This window comes from Meleagris gallopavo, chromosome 1 (genome assembly GCF_905368555.1).
Source record: "Meleagris gallopavo chromosome 1, MGAL_WU_HG_1.1, whole genome shotgun sequence".
Lineage (NCBI taxonomy): Eukaryota > Metazoa > Chordata > Aves > Galliformes > Phasianidae > Meleagris > Meleagris gallopavo.
The window spans coordinates 19,633,021-19,654,828 of NC_139404.1; the positions used below are offsets into that span (position 1 = coordinate 19,633,021).

At 35.2% G+C, this 21,808-nt stretch overlaps 1 protein-coding gene across 2 annotated transcripts in view; it reads right to left on the reverse strand.

Annotated features, from left to right (window-relative positions):
* Positions 1-124: 124 nt before the first annotated feature.
* IL17REL (interleukin 17 receptor E like) overlaps positions 125-21,808 on the reverse strand; it is a 42,776-nt gene continuing 21,092 nt past the window's right edge. Inside the window, exons 3-17 of one of the 2 annotated variants that reach the window (XM_010729093.4) lie at positions 18,400-18,549; positions 17,551-17,660; positions 15,969-16,083; positions 14,379-14,423; positions 13,433-13,572; positions 13,217-13,288; positions 10,984-11,038; positions 10,596-10,759; positions 8,466-8,510; positions 7,780-7,837; positions 7,426-7,571; positions 5,034-5,093; positions 4,085-4,142; positions 1,932-1,986; positions 125-1,021 (exon numbers count right to left, since the gene is read on the reverse strand). In XM_010729093.4, coding sequence (XP_010727395.2) covers positions 994-1,021; positions 1,932-1,986; positions 4,085-4,142; positions 5,034-5,093; positions 7,426-7,571; positions 7,780-7,837; positions 8,466-8,510; positions 10,596-10,759; positions 10,984-11,038; positions 13,217-13,288; positions 13,433-13,572; positions 14,379-14,423; positions 15,969-16,083; positions 17,551-17,660; positions 18,400-18,549 — 1,301 coding nt within the window. In that variant the 3' untranslated portion in view covers positions 125-993. Of the gene's footprint in view, positions 1,022-1,931; positions 1,987-4,084; positions 4,143-5,033; positions 5,094-7,425; positions 7,572-7,779; positions 7,838-8,465; positions 8,514-10,595; positions 10,760-10,983; positions 11,039-13,216; positions 13,289-13,432; positions 13,573-14,378; positions 14,424-15,968; positions 16,084-17,550; positions 17,661-18,399; positions 18,550-21,808 lie in introns of both variants that reach the window. The other variant, XM_010729086.4, reaches the window with a different exon arrangement.

Consider the following 21,808-nt stretch of genomic DNA (forward strand, 5'->3'; position numbering starts at 1 on the left):
AGAAACCTTGTTTCAATATAGCAGATATGACTCTTATCCCATATTTATACTCTGTAAATTCTTCTCTGAAAATCACTAAACAAAAAACACATTCAGATGGAAAATATTTTTTATTGATCAACTTCTTGTTCCACACCCTCACTCCCCTCCCATTTTTTTGATCTTACATGAGCAACTCTACATGGTTTCAGGATTTGTTATTAATAAACTTTCAATTGACTTTATTTCCTTTTTACACAACAGGAAGTAAGGATGTTTGACAGGAGTGTTCCTTGAAACGAAGGCCAAATGTTTGATAATCAGTACAAAGTGTAATATTATTCTCAAATGTGATGAATAAATACTGATATAATGGAAAAAAAATACTTCAGTTATTTCCACTTAACTGTTTCCTTCTAGGCTGGATTTTCACATGACAGTTTTAAGTAACTTTCAAACTGAAGACCTCCTCTGATAAATAGGAGTTATTTCCAAGTCAAAGGCAAATGTAAACACAGAAATCAGTTATTAGATATGCTTAAGGAATATGGTCCGTCACAATGAGGTCGTCAGAATGGCATCAGAAAACAAAGAAGGATATTGTAAAAAGATGAGAAAAATTCCTTTCTTCATTTCCCAAAAACTTTTTCTTATGGTTTAAAAAGGAAAGTTGCAAATAAGAACTTCTGAAATTCTTGTTCTATAGGTACTGTGAAATTATTCATTTAAAGCACATTATATATAAAATATTAATTTAGAAGGAAAACATGAACCTGATTCTCTAACTACATGACCTAAGATGTGCTTTGTTTTGAAATACTGTGAAATGAGGAATCATAATTCAGCTTCTTTTGGACATTAAAGTAGGTCTAACTTGCTGAATTCTTCACATGAGAAAAATCCCACAGAATTAGGAGAATTTATTAAGATGTGAGATGCCAAGTTTGCAAGTTATACCAAAGTACAACTGGATATTAATAAGCCTCTGAGGACATTGAAAATGTGTTGTTTAATTCAATGCAAGGAATGCACGCTCTTCATTCTAGGGGAGAAACAGAAAAAGAAAGATATTTATTTCTTTGCACTGAGAAAGAGTTCATTGCATTCTTACATAGTTGGAGTTAGCAATAAATGTAGTGATTTACCTATAGCGTGAGGACTTGACTGCCCAAACCACACAGTCATTTTGAACAAATGCACAAAAATGAGATACTTTGTTCTTAGTGTTATCACCTAGCAAAGCAAAGACTACCCCAAAGATGGTGGCAGCTTTTCAACATGACTTGTCTAACTTTGGAAAGGCTGCATATTTTAAACTTCTTTGAACAATGACTTTTCAGAATACTTCTTTTCTTTCTTGTGTTCTAGGTTGCTCCCACCCAGGCTGCCTCCAAAAGGGCATCCTTAAAGAAAGAGCTTTTTGAGAAGCTCGGGATCTTACAAAATCATACATCCATTGACTCCATTAATTACTGACTCCTTTACAGCCTAGGAATAAGTATTTTGCAATGGATGTGGGTAAGAAAAGAAAGACTGGAACAGCTGAGCAGATACATCCAAAAAGTGAGAGAACAGGGTATTGTGATTCCCTTGCAAATGCCAGAGGAAAAGCAGAAGACAGGTGCTAATAATATGAAAGCCATGCTCAGTAAATCTGATTGTTCCAGGGCTCTTGAAGGCTGAATGGTAGTTTTATCACATTTTGGTTTTTTGTCTCTCTAGCAGCTTACCTCTCAGGCCAGACTGCTGAGAGCAAGAACAACGGAGTAAGAGGTGCCAACAGTGGGGACAAGGAAAGGGGAGAGACATTCCTGCCAGCAAGTAAAAATATCACTCTTATTGTCTTATCACTTGTTTCTGTTCCTTAGAAACAGTAATGATGTTTTCAGAATTAATAAATCTGCCAACTCTTAAAATTTTTTAACAGTGCATTTAAGAGAATGGCTGAATACCTGTGTGTCATGGCCTTCGCAGGGTTTTCATTACCATATGTCTGTCCACGAAAACCTGAAGGAACAAATTAAAATGTAAAGTGTCATTTTGTTTTCATTACAGTTCATACCTTTTTTTTTAAATTAACTGATTCCAGTTATTTTTTCATTTGGAATAGATATATTTCTTCTTAAATAGGTGAAATAATGTTTTAGAATATTTTGCTTCTAATGTAATTCAGAGAAGAGGGCAAAGGAATAATAAAACTGAAAAGGGAAGCAACTTTTTCCTTTAGGTTTTGCCTTTGAGAAGTAAAACGCATGTCAATAACATCACTGCTCTTTTGGGCATACTGACACTGCATGCAATCTTTAATAAAATGTAGTAATGATGTAAGTTTCTATTTCACAAAGATGTATACAGTAGATATTTTCACTATACTTTTATAAGATTGTTTCTCAATCATTTCACATTTAGTAGAATTTAATTGCCACAAATTATGGACAAATTCTACATTTAATATTCCTTTCTTTCTCTTAACATATTAGGTTCAAGGACAAATAGCATCCCAGTGTAAGAATTATCACCCTAGATGAGGTTATCTTTAAGGAACTTTCATATCTCTTGATTTTGGAAAGCTCATACTTGAAAAGATGTCTTAATTTTAGAAAATAAGCACTTGAGAATTCAAAATTCTTAGTAGGAATGCTGTTACATTCAAAATCTGACACACGACAAAACAGGCAATTGATTTCTCCTGATGATACATTGAGAGCACAAGGAAGTTTCAGCAATCTCCTTCTAGCAAGATAGCAAAGGTGGAATCATCCACTTGCTAATGTGGACAGCATTACCCCAAAATATGGAGTTTGGCAGAAGCCATGAATCATATCCTATTTATGCTTCATACAATAAATGTAGCATTCACATATTAAAACTTGGAAATCCTGGAAATGCACAGCTTATCTTTTTTATTTTTTTTTTTAATTCTGAATCTCCAGAAATTCTTGATCAGAACAGAAATTATGATAACAAATTCCACATTTTAATCAAACAACATGTCCAGAAAATTCTTTACTTGGTTTTCAGTGTTCCACCATTTTCATTTAATAAATAGGTCCATTCTCTCTATTAGAAGGCAGAGAGGAATTCCCTGACTGTCATCCCTGGAACCTATTGTTATTTTTGATGCTTTTTTCATATCTTTCACATTTGTTAAATGGAAACTATGAATAAGGAGAATGTATCAAGACTGAATGAATTACAACATTCAGAAATTAACTGATTCACCTTGAGTGGACTTGTCGTGAGTTTTTAAGTGCAGAAGAAAACTGAACAAGCATTATGTCAGTGCTTGCACAGAGAACTGCAGTTGGATTGCAAATTTAAGTGTCGAGTATCAGGCTTCCAAATCTGAAGCTACGGTTAACAGTACACAGAGCAAATCTTTCACAAGAATTGCTATGTTTATAATGAACTGGGAGGGACAGTGTTTGCGTGGGTTTGGGGAGGTTTTTTTTCTTGAAGTGCTCAGATTGAGCTTTCTCTCAGCTCAACTCCTTTTTAGACTTTTCAGTTCTACTATACCTAACCCTGTGTTCTTCACCGTAAACCTTAGAGGGTTATTTACTTCAAATTCATTAGATTTTACAGTGCCTTACCATCAGGGGTTGGAGATTTCAGAATATTCTGACTTCAAGAGCATATGTGAGTGTGCTTGAACTCATAATACAATCCTCACAGTAATTCTTCAGTGGAGGAAACTCCTGCTGTTCCATTTGCAGAGCTGGAGAATTAACAGTAGGGCTATGCTGCAATCACTACAATGACAGAAGTGCGTGCCTACTTGCCAAGGATTGTTTTAAACTAGTTACTTCATCTACCAAGAGCAAGGCAAATGTAGGTGTGGTGTGCAGCATTTGGCATAGGCTGGTAAATTCACCCACGGAGCGGAGAAAACAGCCACACAAGTTGCCCTTACAGTAGCTAATTAAAAGCTGGTTTAGATAGGAGTCCATTGTCTATAAAGAAAATTGAGTATATCTAGCTCACATGTAGACATCCACATTCAGTCAGATGAATCCCATCTTCATTTCCCAATGAAAGCATCCTTCACCTGAGATGCTCTCTTCCATTCAATCAAGTTTCTTCTTTTGTCATCATAGGTACTTACCACAGTGGATATCACAGATCTGCAGTGGAACTGAATAATCTACATCTGTCCTCCAGCCCTTGTAAAAGAAAGAACAGAGTCTTATTCCCCTTTCAGCAGTACTGTTACTAAACAGTTCTGTTGACATCAATAATAAAATACTGCTTTATTAGTCTACTCAACTGAGTACATTTTTATTCTATTTTAAAGAAATGTACATGGAGACTTTAGTCCACTGAAATCACTATCATTTTTAATTTTTAAATTTAGGTTTCTAAATGTTAAACAGTTTTTCTTGTTTGGAGAGTTATATTCTGAAAGATGTTATCTTATTTACACAGCAGACAATTTATACAGGAAAACATCAACTCAAGAACTCAAGAGACTCAAGATACACCAAGTTGAAAACTTTTAACTCCAGAGAGGAGAAAACCAATCAGCTTCATATTCATTTTCTATTAATGTTGCCTTAATGAAGCTCAGCTACAGAATTAGTGTGTAAAACAGTCAGTAATTTGGTTCTACTGTGCTTTCAGGAGCACTAATTCTAGCAGACTATGTACTTACTGTGCTATTAGCTATATGTCTAACCTTTTTCAGCTAATGTCAAGGTTTCAAAGATTCATCTACGATTTACTTGGATCTCTTAACTAACCTTTTATTAGAAACAAAGGAACATACAGAAACAGGCTTAACAATTTCCTGTTGATATCCGTTTATCTGCCACTTAGAAAGCAGCAGGATCGCTGACAGCAACTTCTCTGTTAATTAATATCATCTCAACAAGAGGTGGTGGCAGCACTTCAAGCTATAAATAATGCTCTTTGCCAACTCCATTTGCACAGCAATCAGATCTGGCTAGGAGGAGGAAGCTGGGAGGGTGCCTGCTGGCTTCCTTCTTTTATTTTTATTTTCTTTTTTATGTCTTGTTTATTTTGTACACAGTACCTGGCAAAATCAATACACGTACCTGAATGCAAATTGTTGACCCGCACATTTCCCGTGACATCGTGATTGACACAGAATCTCCCTAAGGAAGGAAGGAAGGAAGGAAAGAAGGAAGGAAAGAAGGAGGGAAGGAGGGAAGGAAGACAAAAAAAAAATATTATTTTCCATATCCTGAAACAATGAAAAAATATTGTCTTTCCATCATTTTTCTTCCTTTGCCAGTAACACTGCATGTTTTACTGTGTTGGAAATTTAATATATAAAGTAAAAAATATAAAAGTACACATTCATCATGGAAGGTTACACATTTTCAGAGATATCCCTGGTTCTCAATGACCATAAGCAGCTAGGGTAATTTTGTCAAGCACAGTTTGGACAGAATAGGAAGAATGCCAATGCTCCTGTACTTTGTGAAGTACCATGAGGGAGGACACCCTCCCACCAAGGCTGCTGACACCATGTTAGCACCAAGCATCTTCACTTCTTTTCCCTCGTGTACGTGAGTTGAAGGAATGACCCTTTCTTTGCAGCTATTGTGGGTTTCCCATCATATTGTATGCCAAGAACAAGCTCAGCCTTAGGGTAAAATTGTCCTAAATGACTGTTCTGACACTTAGCATTTGATTGTTTATAGTTTGTCCTCAAAATAATTTTAGTTAGTCCACTAATAGCTTTGCATCCCACACTGTTTTCTTTAGTGTGGCAAACTCCTAAAATAATTTTGGGTAAATTAGGTGAATGTGTTCTTACTCAAGACAACCAAACTGGGATTACTAGAAAGAACATCAGTTTCTGGGAACACAGAGCTAAGTCATTATGAAAACTTTGTGTATATTGCTCACAGTGGTGGTACGGGAACTGTGTGTAACTTATGTGGGCTCCCACTGTGTCACAGTACACAAAGGAAATCACAGCCTTGCATCAGAAGGAAGAAAAAAGCATTTCTAAATGTACCAGAGCCCTTCATGATAGACACTGTGAAACACCTGGCTCTGCCTTATCAGTGTTGTACCATTAGCCTTCTCACTTTGCAATTCACATATTATTTAAAACCAAAAGTCTAAATTCCACAGATTTTATTTGAAATAAGCCAGTTGAAGGGAAATTACACTGTTAAGTGTTCACTACACATGTAGTTTGTCAACTGCTGCTACACTGGTCTCCATCTCTGCCAGTAATACAGCATTTCTCCGGATATCTTGCTCCATAAAGACAGACTTCTCTTACTCTTCTCAGTGACATCCAACGATAGGACAAGAGGCAATGAGTACAAGCTGGAACAGAAGAGGTTCCACATAAATACAAGAAAAATCTTCATAATGAAGGTAATAGAACACTGGAAGAGGCTGCCCAGAGAGGTTGTGGGGTCTTCTTCTCTGGAGACATTCAAAACCCACCTGGACAGTGGGTCCCTGTGACCTAATCTAGATGCTCCTGCTCCAGCAGGAGGATTGGACTAGATGATCTTTTGAGGTCCCTTCCAATCCCTTACATTCTGTGATTCTGTCAGTCTGTGACTTTTGATAGACCTACACCTTCATTTCTCAGATCTTTTGGAGGAGATACAATGTTTCGCTTAAACTCAACTTCAACTTGTGTAACAAGACTTTGAGTTGGAAAACTCAGCTTGGAACAAATGCTCTACTACATTCAGAAGAAGGGATGTAATGAAAAATCTAAACGGATTCACTAGAAAATAAATTCAGCTTTCACTGTCCATCCCTTTTCGTTTAAGACGTCAATTGCTTGCTTAAGAAGTTGCCTTCTTGTCAACAGCCCCCTGTTATGTGCATGCCGCATGCTGAAAGGATCAAGGACTGAAAAAGCAGTTCCTCCCACAATCCTTTCCCTCCCTCCTTTTTTCTGTAAGAACCAGTTGTGCAGTCAGAAGTTGTTGCGCAGTCCCAGTCAGCTGTCTGAAAAAGTTAAATTGTCTGAAAACTTTCCTTTTTTTGTGAGCTGAAGTTGGTTTCTTTTGGCAGCCATGAGATTTAGAGTAGCTCAAGACCTTTGTGGAATTGTGCCTCAAGTCTTAAATTTAATGATGTGAGACCTGTGAGGTCAGCTACATTGATGAACCATATATGAAAAGCTAACAGTTGCATTTGCTATATTCATAATACAAATACTGTACCACAAAAATGATGTTAAAACAATACTAAGGTTCTGCTCAATAGTAGTTACTTTCTTTGACATGACTCACTTGACCTCAGCCTCTTTATTAATATTTTCCATCAGCGTGAGATCAGAATTAGAACTTCATGCTTTAAAAATGTTCCAGTAATTGTTCCAATCAGTACATGCGTGTGCTTAATAACACTTTCAAGCTGCATAGCAATAAATGAAATAATAAACAAATGCAGTTAGATTCGTTGAAAAGTATTACAGAATTTGAAGAAATAATGTATACAAACCACAGAGACTGAATGGCGCATCCCAACAGATTCACACGAGGCCAGCTGTGTCCTGTTACACACCAGCACTGAGAAGTGTGCTTTGGTTTGGGATGTGAAGAAAACTTGTATTCGATCTGCAACTGCAGCTGTTCTCATCTTCCAAGCTAACAATAGGGGAAAATAATTACTCTTTCATACTGATCAACACTGGACCTACTGGGAAGTTTATATACAGAAGTAACAAACTGTCATATCTGTTTGCTATAATTTACAGGCTTCAATGATGTGAATACATTAGTGAAGAGAGAACTTGCTTACTGGAGAAAGCAATTCACAATTTAATATTATGTAATTCTAAAAATATATATTTACCTGGAAATTCTCCATGAGCAAATGGACATTTAACCCAAGAGCCTTGCTTGGTTGTAAACTGAAACCAGAGAAATCAGTTAGGAAAACTGATTTTTTTTTATTTCAGTCTGTGGGTACAGATTCGAGTACACATAATCACTGCATTCCAGAAAAGAAAGATGAATTCACAGCTTTTCTGCTCTATGCTATCTTCAAACATTTGATTTAAATTAGATCCCCACATGCTCAATTTTACAGAAACATATAGTTCCGTTGACTTAAAAGTAGTCTACAATGACATAATAATGTGCCAGCATTAGTCTTATATGGCATTTTTTCCTCACCAATAATAAACAGCACTCCAGTAAATGCAGCATTTCAATCAATCACTTTTATTATCAAATATTTAATATGGAAAATTTTCCACATTAATTTTAATGTATGCTTCAGAGTTTGAGTGTATGACCTAAAACATTTTCACTGCTTTTCTTAAATAGAAAAATCTGGGCATGATCTGACATTTGTCAGATCATTGCTGCTGCACTTCCAAAGAACCTCATTTTAATTTAATCTTTCACATTTCCTTCATTTCTACTTCCTATTCATCAGAGCTACGAGAAAAAAAAAAAGAAAAAAAAAATCCTGAACAATAATACCAATTCAGAAAGAGGACAGGAAAGAGTTTTTTTACAAAGAAACTACTTTACCTTCATGCAAAGTCTTGGGTGAGTGTCCACACGAGAATACTTAACCTGCTTGAAAAGAGAGTACTCAGCATTAGCTGGTTTCATTGACTAGTTTCAGAAAATTAATTACTCCAGGTGTTCTTGGTTTGATAACAGAGAAAGGAACTGGTTTACTTACTGGCATGAAATATTAAAAATAGAAACAACTGTCATCTTGGATTCCTGAATAATTTGCTTATATTAATCCATAACATGTAGCATTTTTATATCAGTCCAACCCATTAGAGTTTAATTAATTGATTTTGTCATGACTTGGGTACAAAATTCTGATTACGCAGTAGTTTTCTTCCAGTCCCTTATTCATCAGCAATGCTCCAGAATGTTTAAACATTCACTCCAGAGTGTTGTTGGTTTAATACTTTTACCTTAAGAGAATTCTCAATTTTCAGTATCTCTATTCAAGAAAAGACTTAAACATAGAATGAACTTCAGAAACCCACTTAAATGATGTACAAAATTTTTCTTTCTTGATTAACAACAGCTCATCTTCCCATGGAGTTCATTATAAAAAGCCTCATCTCATATAAATAACTGCTACCTGTGTAAGTGTTCTTACTAAGACAAACACCACTGCTCAAGCAGCTGAGCACAGTGGTTACAATACACAAAACACACTATCATGACCAAAGTAACACCTCATTATTGTACCTTTTTTGATAACCACACAGTGAATATCCTTAAGCATATCTACAGTAGGATTGCAGAAAATAGTGCCATGGGAGCTATCTGTTCAGAAACTGAGACATCATAGTCTTTGAGAAAGAAAGACACAGCCTTATTATAGAGAAGAGTTGCATAGCGTCTGGGCCTAAGTCAATACGTGTACATAGTATTAGAGTGTGTGGCATTGTATGTGCTTACTGGCAGAGCTGGCATTATCCGAGTAATCTCTGCAGCACACTATAAAGATGTTCTTCAAGAAATGGTCAAAATTCAACACCTTTCACAATTAAATTGGAAAAAAAAAGAAAAAAAAACATCCTGTCCATGAATTCAGCCATTGAAAGCAATGAGTAAGTACAAGAAAACACTCATTGTCTGTAATAAAACAATCTTGGACAATGTTTTGGGTAATAGATATGACCATTACTAGACAAATCTCATTTTAGGATTCCTTTTTTTTTCCCCTTTTTTTTTTTTCATAATGTTTCAAAAAAAGAAAGAATCTGTTTATGATTTTATCTACCTTTTGAGATGTTACATGGATTTTACTGTCTTCTCTCCACAATAAAATCTGAAATTTATTTTTCAAAATGCAAGCTCAAATTCTGTGCAATTTCATAAATCCAATGCATTCAGTCTTGTGATACTTCAGAATGAAGTATGTAGCAATTCAAAATACATTCATTAAAAATCCTTTTCAGATTAGTAATATAAGTGCTGAAAGAACTGAGGAACACAGCATTTCAACACCCACAACTTCAAGGCATTGAATCCAACTTGAGGAAGGCACTTCAAAGAGAACATAATGGAGTATAAAACTACCATCAAGGTATTTTTACATCTCCAATAAGATCTAAAGAGATTTAGATTTATCTGACTTCCATTTTAGATATCTAAAGTTAAATATCCAGATTATGATGTTATGATATCCAGTCATAATAGACTCTAGTCATAATGCAAAACATCAAAGATATAGCCCTCCAAATTTTCTTAAATATCTATTGTCAGATGAAAAGAATTGTCCTCTGAATGTGTCTGCTTTATTTCCTTACTTTAAAGGGCATCTGAGATGAACAGTTTTGACTTGAACACATAAATTTTAGACAGCTAAGTCAGAGCAGATGAATCATGCCTTTACTATAAATGAAAAGCAGAATCTATTGACCCCAAAGAATTTAGTAAACATTACTAGCTTCACAGTCATGTCCGTCTTTTTATTTCTTAATAGTGAGTCAACCAATATTGAACTTTCTGAATAAATTATGTGGTTAGTGTACAAGAACAGACTGCGGTTAGGAATACTTTAAAGTATCACAGAAGAAAAGAGGAATTTGCAACTGCTCTTATTCCTAAGTCTAGCTTCACTTTATGTATTGTTCTGTTCATGGCCAATCTCACTAGTTGAATGAAGAGCCGTATAGTTCTTACCTTCTCAGGAAAACGTTTGGAAGAATCTTGTATATCTTCACAGTGGTCATTAGACTTCATTAATCTGCACAGGTTAACAATAACAAGCACAGGGCAGGCTGGTTCCCAAGCTAGGGTTTGTGTCACTGGAGTATAAACAATATTATCCCATAATGATGTTGTATCTGTGTACCAAAAAAGTGGAAATATTATTCAAAATGTCAAAAAAACGTAATCAGGGAAAGACACTTAAATCTTAAGACCTAAAAATAAGTTATTTCATCTACCACAATATAACAAGCCAGTATAATGATTTCCTTGCAGTTTTGCAACGCATGGTTTTCACCTTAGATGAATTTAAAATTGTGACAAAAAACACTCAGATAAAGAGTAATCAAAAAATACTTGCCATTTTCAAAGGGACAAAGTTGTAACCTCCTGGCATCCGGTATTGCCAGCCAACCCTAAAACCCAAAAATTAGCGATTAACTAGAGATCTTCAGATACGACACTTTTTAACACTTCAGAAAGGATGTGAAAGACCAGCCTTCCCACTAAATGCACATGTTATGTCTATTATGGTATATTTGGGGAAGTATTTTTTTAAAAGGCTTTTTTGCACTGGATATCTGTCCAACACTGTTGGGACTGGAGATGTACTAGCCTAGCTGGAAGCTGATGACATGGTGATGATGACCTGATGACCTTCCAGCCCTACATGCCTACTATTTCTGAGTCGTATATTTGGACCATATTTCATTTAAAAAAACTTCTAACTTGATATTCATTGTTTCTTACAGTGTCATTATATTCTAGGGGTAACAAAAGACATTTAAGAATCATAATGCCAGATCTCATGAACTTTGTTATGGCTAAGGATGCAGTCTTGAAGTCTGAGGACTAACATTAAACCCAATCTTGCAGGAATCTATGCATGACTGTTAGTATAACCTAACTGTTTAGACTAATGTGCAAATGTTTTTATTGCTCACAGTTCTCATTTGTTTGCTCAGCAATCATATTGTGGGTTTCTCTGTATATATACTAAGTGGAATATTTTCCATTGACCTCCTACCTTTCAGAGTGAAATTAAAAAAAAAATAAAATTACTAGGTTTGGAAGACATCTCCTGATTCAATTCATATATTAAGGTATGTTAGGTATCTTAGGTGTATTAGGTGTCTGCAATGTACACATCTGAATGTAACTAGACTGCCCAAATTCATATTACAGCAGCCATATGAAGGTCCAGTCAGTGTTCATAGTGCTAATCAGTTCATTCAAAAATAAGCAATTACATTTGGTCCACTGAGTAACTTTACAGGCTTCACTAACTGCATTAACTAGATTATCAATGACTAAAGAGTTTGGACATTTAATTAAAAGGTAGGCATTTACATATGGATATCTACATTTATTATGTTAATCCACAAGTAAAATACTACTCCAGAATTCAGTGAGAAACTGAATATTTTTGTATTTTATCGAGCTCATTTTAAATTAGTTTGGTGATTTTTACTTCCTGTTTATCAGATTATCAGTAAAGAGTGTACATACTGTGATTACAGGAATGGAGCATATCATCCTTCATGTCTGTGTCAACAATGTCTTTAGTTTAAAAAATGTGTTCATATAAGAAACCATTCTGATGAGTATTTAATAAACAAACATAGTTTCTCGTTACATGTATTTTAACAGGCTAAAGAAAACACCTTCTTTGAATCTCCTTTTTAAGACAGCCTTTTTACTCCCCAACCATTCTAGATTTTTTATGTACATCTTTCATTTTAATTAATGTTTATTAAATAAGGATGCAATAATTGCCTACAATATTTCATAGAAAGTCTTACCTATACTTTCCTGCTGGCTTGTGATAATCTTGCCACCTTAATCTTTTTTCACATTTACATCATGTAAGCATGTTCCTTTAATCAATCATCTTATGATGAACCCTAATCTTTTTTCTCCAGTGTTTTTTCCAAACAAGGACTCATATTTTACAATAAGAAGTGTTTTTATTAAAGCAAATGCATGAACTTGTACTTCACACCATTACACTTTATCCTCATTTAGTTATTTCCTATATGAAGATCTCTATTCTCTTCCACTTATTCAGATTCTCTTCTATTTTGATTATACCACTCAACTGTATTACTAGCAGATCTCATTAACACGTTCCTTCCTTTTGTGCCCTTGTGGTTAATGAAAACATTCATTTAAGACCTGAGAGTGATCCTTAAATTATCTTCCTATTATCACTGCACCATTCAATAGAAGCAGCTGAATTAGTTCTCCAAGGAAGTATTATCTCCCCCCGCTTCCTCAAATAATCTCTTAGCTTTGAATGTGAAACTACCTCAAATGCTATGCTGAAATTCAAATTAAACATGCTGTATTTTCATTACTTATAAAAACTAAGTTAAATTAACCTTGTATAAATTAATTTCCTTTTATCTCCATCTTTAATTAGTGTTTTCTGAAAAGTCTCTTCAACTTTTTTGTAACTGTAAGGTCAAACATGCTTTAGTTAAAAACATAGCAGTAGAGCCTTTTCCTACATATCTTCCCGCCTTTTTTAGCACATACCCATATAAAATTTATTTAATCAGAAACACAAGCATATATAAAATCCAAACTGTTACCTCAATGCAAAGACAAGGAAGTAGCTGAGAGTACTTCAGAGAAACTGATTTTAAAGAATCCTTCCCTCTTATCTGAAATGAAAAAGATGATCATTGATCCAGGCCAATTTAATAAGGTTAACAAAGACACAGAAGACCATTTCATGTAAGTATGATCTCAATTAGCATTTCTCCCCCAGACACCTCAAGAAAGCAATGCTTTAAGCCGTAACTCACCACAGCAAATTGTCCCACATCTTCACAGGTAAACCATTTGTGACACAAACGAATGTAATAATCTTGATCTCGAAGAAAGTTGGATACATTCACTGATATGACTTTTCTTGCCCTGTCTACATTATAGTCTAACTTTCCAGCTGAAAAAGAAAACTCAAACATTAAATTATTGTATCTAGTTCTTTATTACTTTGTATATTTCTGACTTCATTGTTCCTTTATAAAAATAGAGAATGCACTTAAAAACACTTAAAAATTAACATTTCTTACCTAGGACATTTGAAATAATTCTTTTTATATCCTGATATTCCTATATGTAATCTTATTTTATGACATATAATATTTTTCAAAATAATGAATTTCAACATTACTAATTTTTAATTAACTCTGTCAATAATAAGAGGCCGAGACACCTACAGATTGAACCTTAACCTCATTACTTGAAATCTGATGTAGTTCATGTACAAATACCTGAAATATACACACTAATGCTACTTCAAAAGCTGATTATCCTAAGACTGAAATCTCATTTCTTTGAGAATATGTGCAACTATGTTGGACAAATGCGATATGTGGGGGCTTTTTTTTTATTATTCTTATTCACAGGTATCTCAAGATCAGGACAGCAATTTGGCCAATTTGCTTTAATCTAGTTATGAGATCTGTTTATGGACAAAATATGAAACTTGTAATCTGTAGTTCATGAAAAAGACACAAACCTGCTTCCAAATGTTTAAGTATTGAATAGGTTGCCAATATCTTTATCTGCCATCTAGCATTCACAAGTCAATATAGAGAAACACTGAGTTTTTGCGACATACCCAAAGTATAATTTTAAGTAGCAGTTGTAAATATTTTTTTCTGCTTATTCAGCTATGAAAACATGTCATTGTAGAAGTCACAAGAAATATCACACAACTTCAAGTTATACAGAAAATGAGCTCACCCAAACAAGCTGGAATATGTTTTCCCACATCACTGTTCCTGCAATCTGCAAAACAGGGACCAGAATTTTCTTCAGTTTTGCTTTATTTATGTAGGCATGTAGCTAAGACTTCCAAATTATCCAATAGTTTCCCAACAGTAAAACAATCTCATTCCTTCTCTTTTAAAGGTAGATTTTGATCCATTTCTAGATAGTGAAGGAAGTGAAGGAAGTACCACACACACTGACTGTGTCTTAACTTGCATTAGGGAGCTATCTCACCAGTGTGGGGTTTCTACTGTTAAACCTCTTCAGCAATTTAAGGTGGCAAACTAGGATACAACAGTGCACTTCTTTACTCAGTAGTTAATAATAATATAAGTAATAACAATTCCAGTTATCCTTTCCTTGAAACTCACTCCAGCTGTTTACTAGACTCATTCCTCTGCTAAAAACAGCTGTATGTTTTCAATTCTGGTCTTCCTCTAGACTTGCAAAGAATTACCTTCATTTAGTTCCCAGGGAGCCTGCCAGCACTTTCAGAACTAATATCTAATACTTGTATCTTCACAATCTAAATCTTGATTTTAAAATATTCTGCTTAAATGTACATTAGAGTGGTATTTTGCTTTAATTGCCCTCACACTGTGATTTTCCATAGGAAAACATTTTTCTTTGTTTTCATTTCACTTTGTTTAAAACTAGGCTTTATAAAGTCCTATTTTTTCCCCTTGTCATTCACAAAGAGCATATCTCCTTCAGTAAAGCAAATTGGAGGGGAGGCTTTAGCAAGAAAATGAAATGCTTTTTAAATAGAACAAAGTTTTATTTGAGCAGACACAACACGTCTGATACAGTATGCAGGGATGGTACTGCACCAATGGCCATGGGCGAGGGCAGCAGCCCACAGACTATGGCGATGGGATGGCAGGACAAGCACAGGCAATGGGCTGAGTAAGGTGTCTGAGTTCATTTTTTGCACCACCACTTACCACACTGAACCACTGGACCACTTGTACTGAATCTACTTCAATATGCATATAATAGGCAACTTACACCCAAAACAAGGATCAATGGTATCTTATCTCACTTATGTAGAAACAGGTGACAGAACAGATAGCTAGTGAAAAGAAGATATTTCTTTACACTTTCTTATTAAACTTTCCAAAAGCTCTGAAACTGCAGGGGTCTACCAGAAGACAGCAAAATTACATTTTATGCACAGAGATCATGCAGGACTGAGCCTGCTGACAGAGATTGATCACATTCCATTCACAGGAATGCAAACTGGGAGAAACGCATAATGTAGTTTTCCAAATATTTTGAAATACAAACTCTGGTATCTGGTGTTGTTCGATCTTGTTTTGTTTTGTTTTTGGCAAGTCAGACATTTACACGCACCAAATAAATCACCAAAATGTAGAATAATACTGATTATGTCAGACATAAAATAGTACCACTTAGATCAGCGTATCCCAAAATGTAATTTGCCTTTGCATTCAGATTTTGGTTTTGTTTGGAATTTTTTGTTTTGTTTGGTTTGGTTTGGTCTTGTTTTTCTCTTTGAAAAGATGTCTTTTGAAAAAGATTTGTTTGAAGATGTTTTCCTACCTTCAACATAGTATTCCTGACTCATCTTAACTTCACAGTAATTTGGTACTGTTTTCATGGTCACATAGATGTGTTGTGCTACGTTGACTTCAAAGCAATTGAATTGAACCTGCACCTGTTTAAAACGTTTATAAAATAAAGTTTTTGTGTGACTTCCAGAATGCATGAAAACCACTAGTTATGAGAGTTAAGCAAGCAATATTTTTGTTTAAATTGTTTTACATTTTCAAGGAGCATTAAGCATTTTGAGATACTGTAGCATTAAGAATGTAAAGGAAGCAGATGTTATTTAATTAAAGGATTTCAAAAAGTGTCATCTCTTCTAATCTAGGAGCTTGTCATCATCTTTACTTCCAGAAAACAAAAGATCCATGAACTATCAAATAATAGTAAAAGCACAGAACTCACTGAACTGAAAAAAAAGGATAAAATGTATTTTATACTACCAAAAGTCCTGAGTTGTAAGCATTTTACAAGCACAAACAATTGCAGAATAGGAAAATATGTCTGTTAAAACATTTAGCATCAACTTTGCCGAATTTATTCATTCCAGTAAGGTTCTGGGAAAGTATTTTAGGAGGCAAAAGTTGAGGTCCAATTACAGCAGGTCATTTCCTCACTGATAGCAGTAACTACTGTATTCCATATAGACTACCAAATGTATATAACTCCTATTTGACACAAATGCCTTTGGAGGGTAAAAGATTACTCACAGAAAACTCACAGAAATGAAAGCATGAAAATCTTTCTAAATGCATTTGTTGCATTTGTTGAGTCACACTCATAAAATTCACCTTTCTCTGAAAGCCAATAATTGTTGATTGCCAGCCCTGCACTGCCTGCAGCAACTTTTGATCATCAACTGATGATACTGAGTGTAGACTGCAATTGCAGTTTGGGAGTAGAAATTGCTTTAACACATGCAATCAATATAACAGAGCACATGAAGTAATATGTTTTGTATGGGATTAATAACAGTTACCACCCCTAGCTGAAAGCAAAAATTCCTCTTTTAAACAGTAGGTCAAGGATTGCTTTTTTTTTTTTTTTCCTGCTGCAGATTTTAATAACGAATACTTCTGGATTTAGTTTAGTACAAAATCATACTCTGCCATTGCAGTTATTATTAAGAGTTTAGAACAGATGTGTACGAGTGTTTAGGCACTTCGCTGTCTTCTAGATGTGTAAATTCTATTCACACGGCTGGATCTAAATAAATGTGAGTGGGACGTGAGAAAATGCATTTAATGGTCCCTGTGACATTGTGCTTCCTAGCAACTGGAGTAACAAAAGCTTCCCCACAATTTGGTGGGTACAATAAAAAAGAAAACAAGATCAATTTGAAAAGTAGAATTTAGAGAGGCATCTTCTCTTGACAAAAGTTAAGTGGAAGAAGTCTAAAAATGGTGGAGAATCGCATACAGAAGACATTTGCTACAAAGTTTCATTTGACACTTCTGAAGCATGTATTTCATTGCTGTTTTCCACAGAATTAAGACAGTAAAGAGAAATACAAAACCTATGTTTCTCCAAAGGTTTATAAACATTTAAATGAAAAACAACCCCATAAAAATGAGTCTACCTTCTTTCCATTAAGTATCTTGCTTTTCTTCCTGGCAAATCTCACATTTGTGCACTGAGATTGCTGTGTGTCCAGTGAAAAAGAACATATCTCCAGCCCACGAATATTTTCTGAAATAAGTTAGGAATACATTTCAAAAATGTGATTTGAACTCCTTTAACAGAAAAATGAGATATACCATATTCTAATCTTTCCAAGTGAAAAGTACACATATTTTATCTCTGTGAAAAAAGGGGACAGCATGTAATAGCAAGCACATGGAGGAGGAAGCCTCCATGGATTTAATACAGATTTCTATGAATTAAGGCTTTAATTATGCAAACTGTCATGCAAATGATTAAGCACAAATCACACAATGAGTGAAGCAACCAGGAAATATCTAAACAATAACACACTAAGTACATGAATGGCAGGATGTTGGTAAAAATAAACTATGCCCCAAAAAACTGAGTGCTTTCATTTTATTTTGGTTTAGAATTGGAACTTCAGAACAAAATACAGTGTCTTCTACAGTTGGTGCAGTCATTCATGCCCATGTTGCCAGGGCAAATGGTATCCATGTGTTAATGTGTGTCTCTCACATGTAAGAGAGCAAGAAAGAAAGAGCAGCAGTACTACAGGGGCACTGGTAGAGGAAACTGTAATATGTTGGATGTAAAAAATTAAGTTCTCATTCCTTTGAGAAATTCCAGGGCTTTATCCTGGTTTGTAGTTAAAAAGTTCCATTAAAAAATCTGATACAACCACATGAAAACAGCTTGGACACAAGCATTACACTATGGAACAAAAATAGGCAGAAAAATAGCAAGAAGTAAACAGAAATGATTCAGTAGCAAATCTGCTTCCTACCATCCAAACTCAGAGTTCCTTTAATGTTTAAATGAAGAGAGCATGGGCTTCCTTGGACACATTGAATAACTGTTGAGATCTTCATGCTCTTCAGTACCATAGAAGACAAAGATGCAGGAGCACTGTGGCAGAAGCTGTTAAAAATGCCACCTGCAAATACAAAACACAAAGAGAAGTCACAGTGTGCACAGGATATTTCTGGGGAAGGAAGCACCAAAGATGAAAATCCAGCTCTTCAGAAATCAGTAGGGAAGTCACCAATTCAGCAAAACCAATACTTTACCTAAGATATTCATGTGACCACAGCAAGCTCATGGCTGATTGACTTCAGTAGAAATGCAGTGGGAAAGAACTACAGATGGGGTTTGATAATAAATTTCCTGGCTTAGGAAAGTATGAACTCAAAAAAGAAAATCATATTTCTAAAAGTTAAGGTTAGCAGAGTGCAGCTAGACTAATAGCACTTCTAAGTAACTAGATCTTTCAAATCATGGCTAGACTATCATATAAGCTTTTTTTTTTCCCCTCAAAAAACTTTGCCTGCATGTGAGTACCCTCACTGGTAGTATTTCGCTTTTAAAAGTCATTGGCAGATGGTCTCAGCTGATGTTAAATATGATTTTCACACAAGAGGGCACCATTGCATTCCTAGTGACCAAAAAAAAAAAAAAAAAAAAAACCCCGACACCTACAAGATTTCTTTCCAGTAAGAGATGAAAAACAAAAGAAAGAAAGAAAGAAAGAAAGAAAGAAAGAAAGAAAGAAAGAAGAAAGAAAGAAAGAAAGAAAGAAAGAAAGAAAGAAAGAAAGAAAGAAAGAAAGAAAGAAAGAAAGAAAGAAAGAAAGAAAGAAAGAAAGAAAGAAAGAAAGAGAGAATGAACAGAAGCTTCTAAATAGAACTACTATGTCTCAACTCATTTTCTTACGCCAATTTAGTCCTGCCTCAAATACTTTGGGCATGTGTTTGCACATCAGCCTTCTGTAAACTAATGTAAAAGAAGAACCAGACTTAAGGTCCTACGTCTCACTAGTTAGCCATATTCCACCATATTTCATTTCTTTCTACTTCCCAGGCTGCTCAACAAAGAAATTGGTCATTCATTTATGAGTTTATGTTAGTACAGTGGATGTAATCCCCAGTGCATTCCTGAGGTTTCTCTATCTCAAATGCACTGTTTGTAGTCTCAAAAACCAGAGTTAAAGAGACTGTCAAAATGAATAGCTAGGGAATTGGGTTTTGTTCCTTGGCTTTGTGTTTTACAATGCAGCACACCTCATTTTATCTGCAACTACATGCTAGCAGTTTCCTTGAAATAATTATTATCCTCCTAACTTCAGCATGAAAGTTAAAAACACGTAAGTAAAACAAAGTATTTCACAGCTCATTCTCATTTTCAAACTTTTGACTCTTGTTAGTCATACCGCTAAGCATACTCCTAGAAGGCGTCCAACTTACAGTATGTAAGTGCAATGGCATGATATGTGCTTGCAATAAAAATACAGAATAGCATACAATCATAGAATTGTTTAGGTTGACCTTTGAGATCATGAAGACCAATTGTGAACCTAACCTGCCATGGTCCCTCCTCTCCCACAGCTTGAGACAATTTCCTCACATTCTAACAATCCTACCTCAAATTATTAGAAAAGCGTTCAATCTTCAGTGCCTAGCCTATAATTATTGTCAAGGCACGGATTCTCACTGACTCACGTGGAAGATGCATCCATTGTTCTCCTGGAGGAAAGGTAGGATGGAAGGACAAAGCATATTCTTATTTACTCCTTCAGTCGTGAAGAAAAGTTCTTAAGGTGCAAAGTCTAAAAGAATAATAACCTGTACAAGAGCACTTCTAGCACTTCCCATTTCAAGAAGGAGCCTATCGTCAGGGACCAAATTCTGATATATGCAGAACAGGCTGATATAAATGTTGCATTTTGGCTTGATTCTGTTAAAGTGCCCTCACACTTGGTATCAGGAGATATCACAAGTCAGAAAATACTAAACACCTGAATCTCCACTCCATTAGCCTGTGGTTTTCTTGCCATTGAGCACACTCTGGAGGTAACAGGTTATTCTGACCTCAAGTAAGTGGAAAAGTGAGAAAACAATGACACTTTACCTCAACTGACAGTTAACCCAACTCTCAATTATCCAAGGTAATACCAGCAGTAAGAGAAGCAAAACAAAGAACAAGCACCAATGATTCAAAATACACAAATGAGGCCATAAGAAGAGTACATGGACTTTTGGAGCATTTTTAAATGTGTTTCAACAGAGATTAAGCAGACTTAATACGTACTCTGCATAGCAGCCAGATGTGAACACTCTACTCCATCTTCCAAGAATGGGTTGTGTAATAATCCTGAAGGTGTCTCAGGATGAAGAGTTATTCTACAACACCCAATCAATCCCCTCAGTTAATTAAATTGCAGAACTACTTGATAATAGTTATTATTACTCATATGCTAAAAATGTAATGACTAGTTTTTTCCAGATCTTTGCTCAAAACATATTTTCTTAGACTTCTTCAGCCACCAGGTCTACCCTTTCAGATCAGGGCTGCCAGATTTACCTACATTGAATATACTGAATGACATGCAGTTATGTGCACCTGCCCTAAATTATCAGTCTATGTTATTTTCATAAGAAAATAAGCAGTATTTGAAATAAGCCAATAAATTATTTTATCTTAGTTCCTCAGTTGTCAGTGTAAATTTCTCGGTCAAGGCTTTACCTTGCCTACTTTTATGACTTTTATGATGTGTTTAAGGGAAGAGGAATGTGATACTTCTTGACAAAGTGAATCTGAGTGAATTTGACCATATTACTTGATCCTATATATATTTTTAGGGGAGATTGTTTTGAGCCGATTGAATTTTATCCCTAGTTATTACTGCTTGAGGTATAGTATTATCAGATGCCAGAGGCTTTGCCTCTCTAAGGAGAATCGCAGATCATACCTAGGTGCATTACCAACAGCGGATCGTACAAACAATCTGTGCATCAGTAAGCAGGAACACTGCTTTTCTTGGTCATGGTTTTTGCATTCAAACTGAAAACAAGCAAGTAATACACTGGATAAAATGAAAATACTCTCTCACTTTGGATTTTTTTCCTTTAATTTTAGGAATTTTTCCCATTAATTTTGGGAGTTGCAAAAGATGCCATGAAACTCATAAAAAATAATTTAAATGGATCATATAATGCATGAAGATACTAGCTTGAATCTCAATAAATGCATGATACAAGAAAGAGCTTACAGAAAAGAATTTCCTTGCCACAAATCATCACAGACATTTCAGTAATCACAAAAGGAGACTCACTTCTGACTAATTCTTCAGTAAACTCTTCCCTTATCATATTTTAATCCTCCTCCCCCCTTAAATAGCTTCCTCTGGGGCACACACC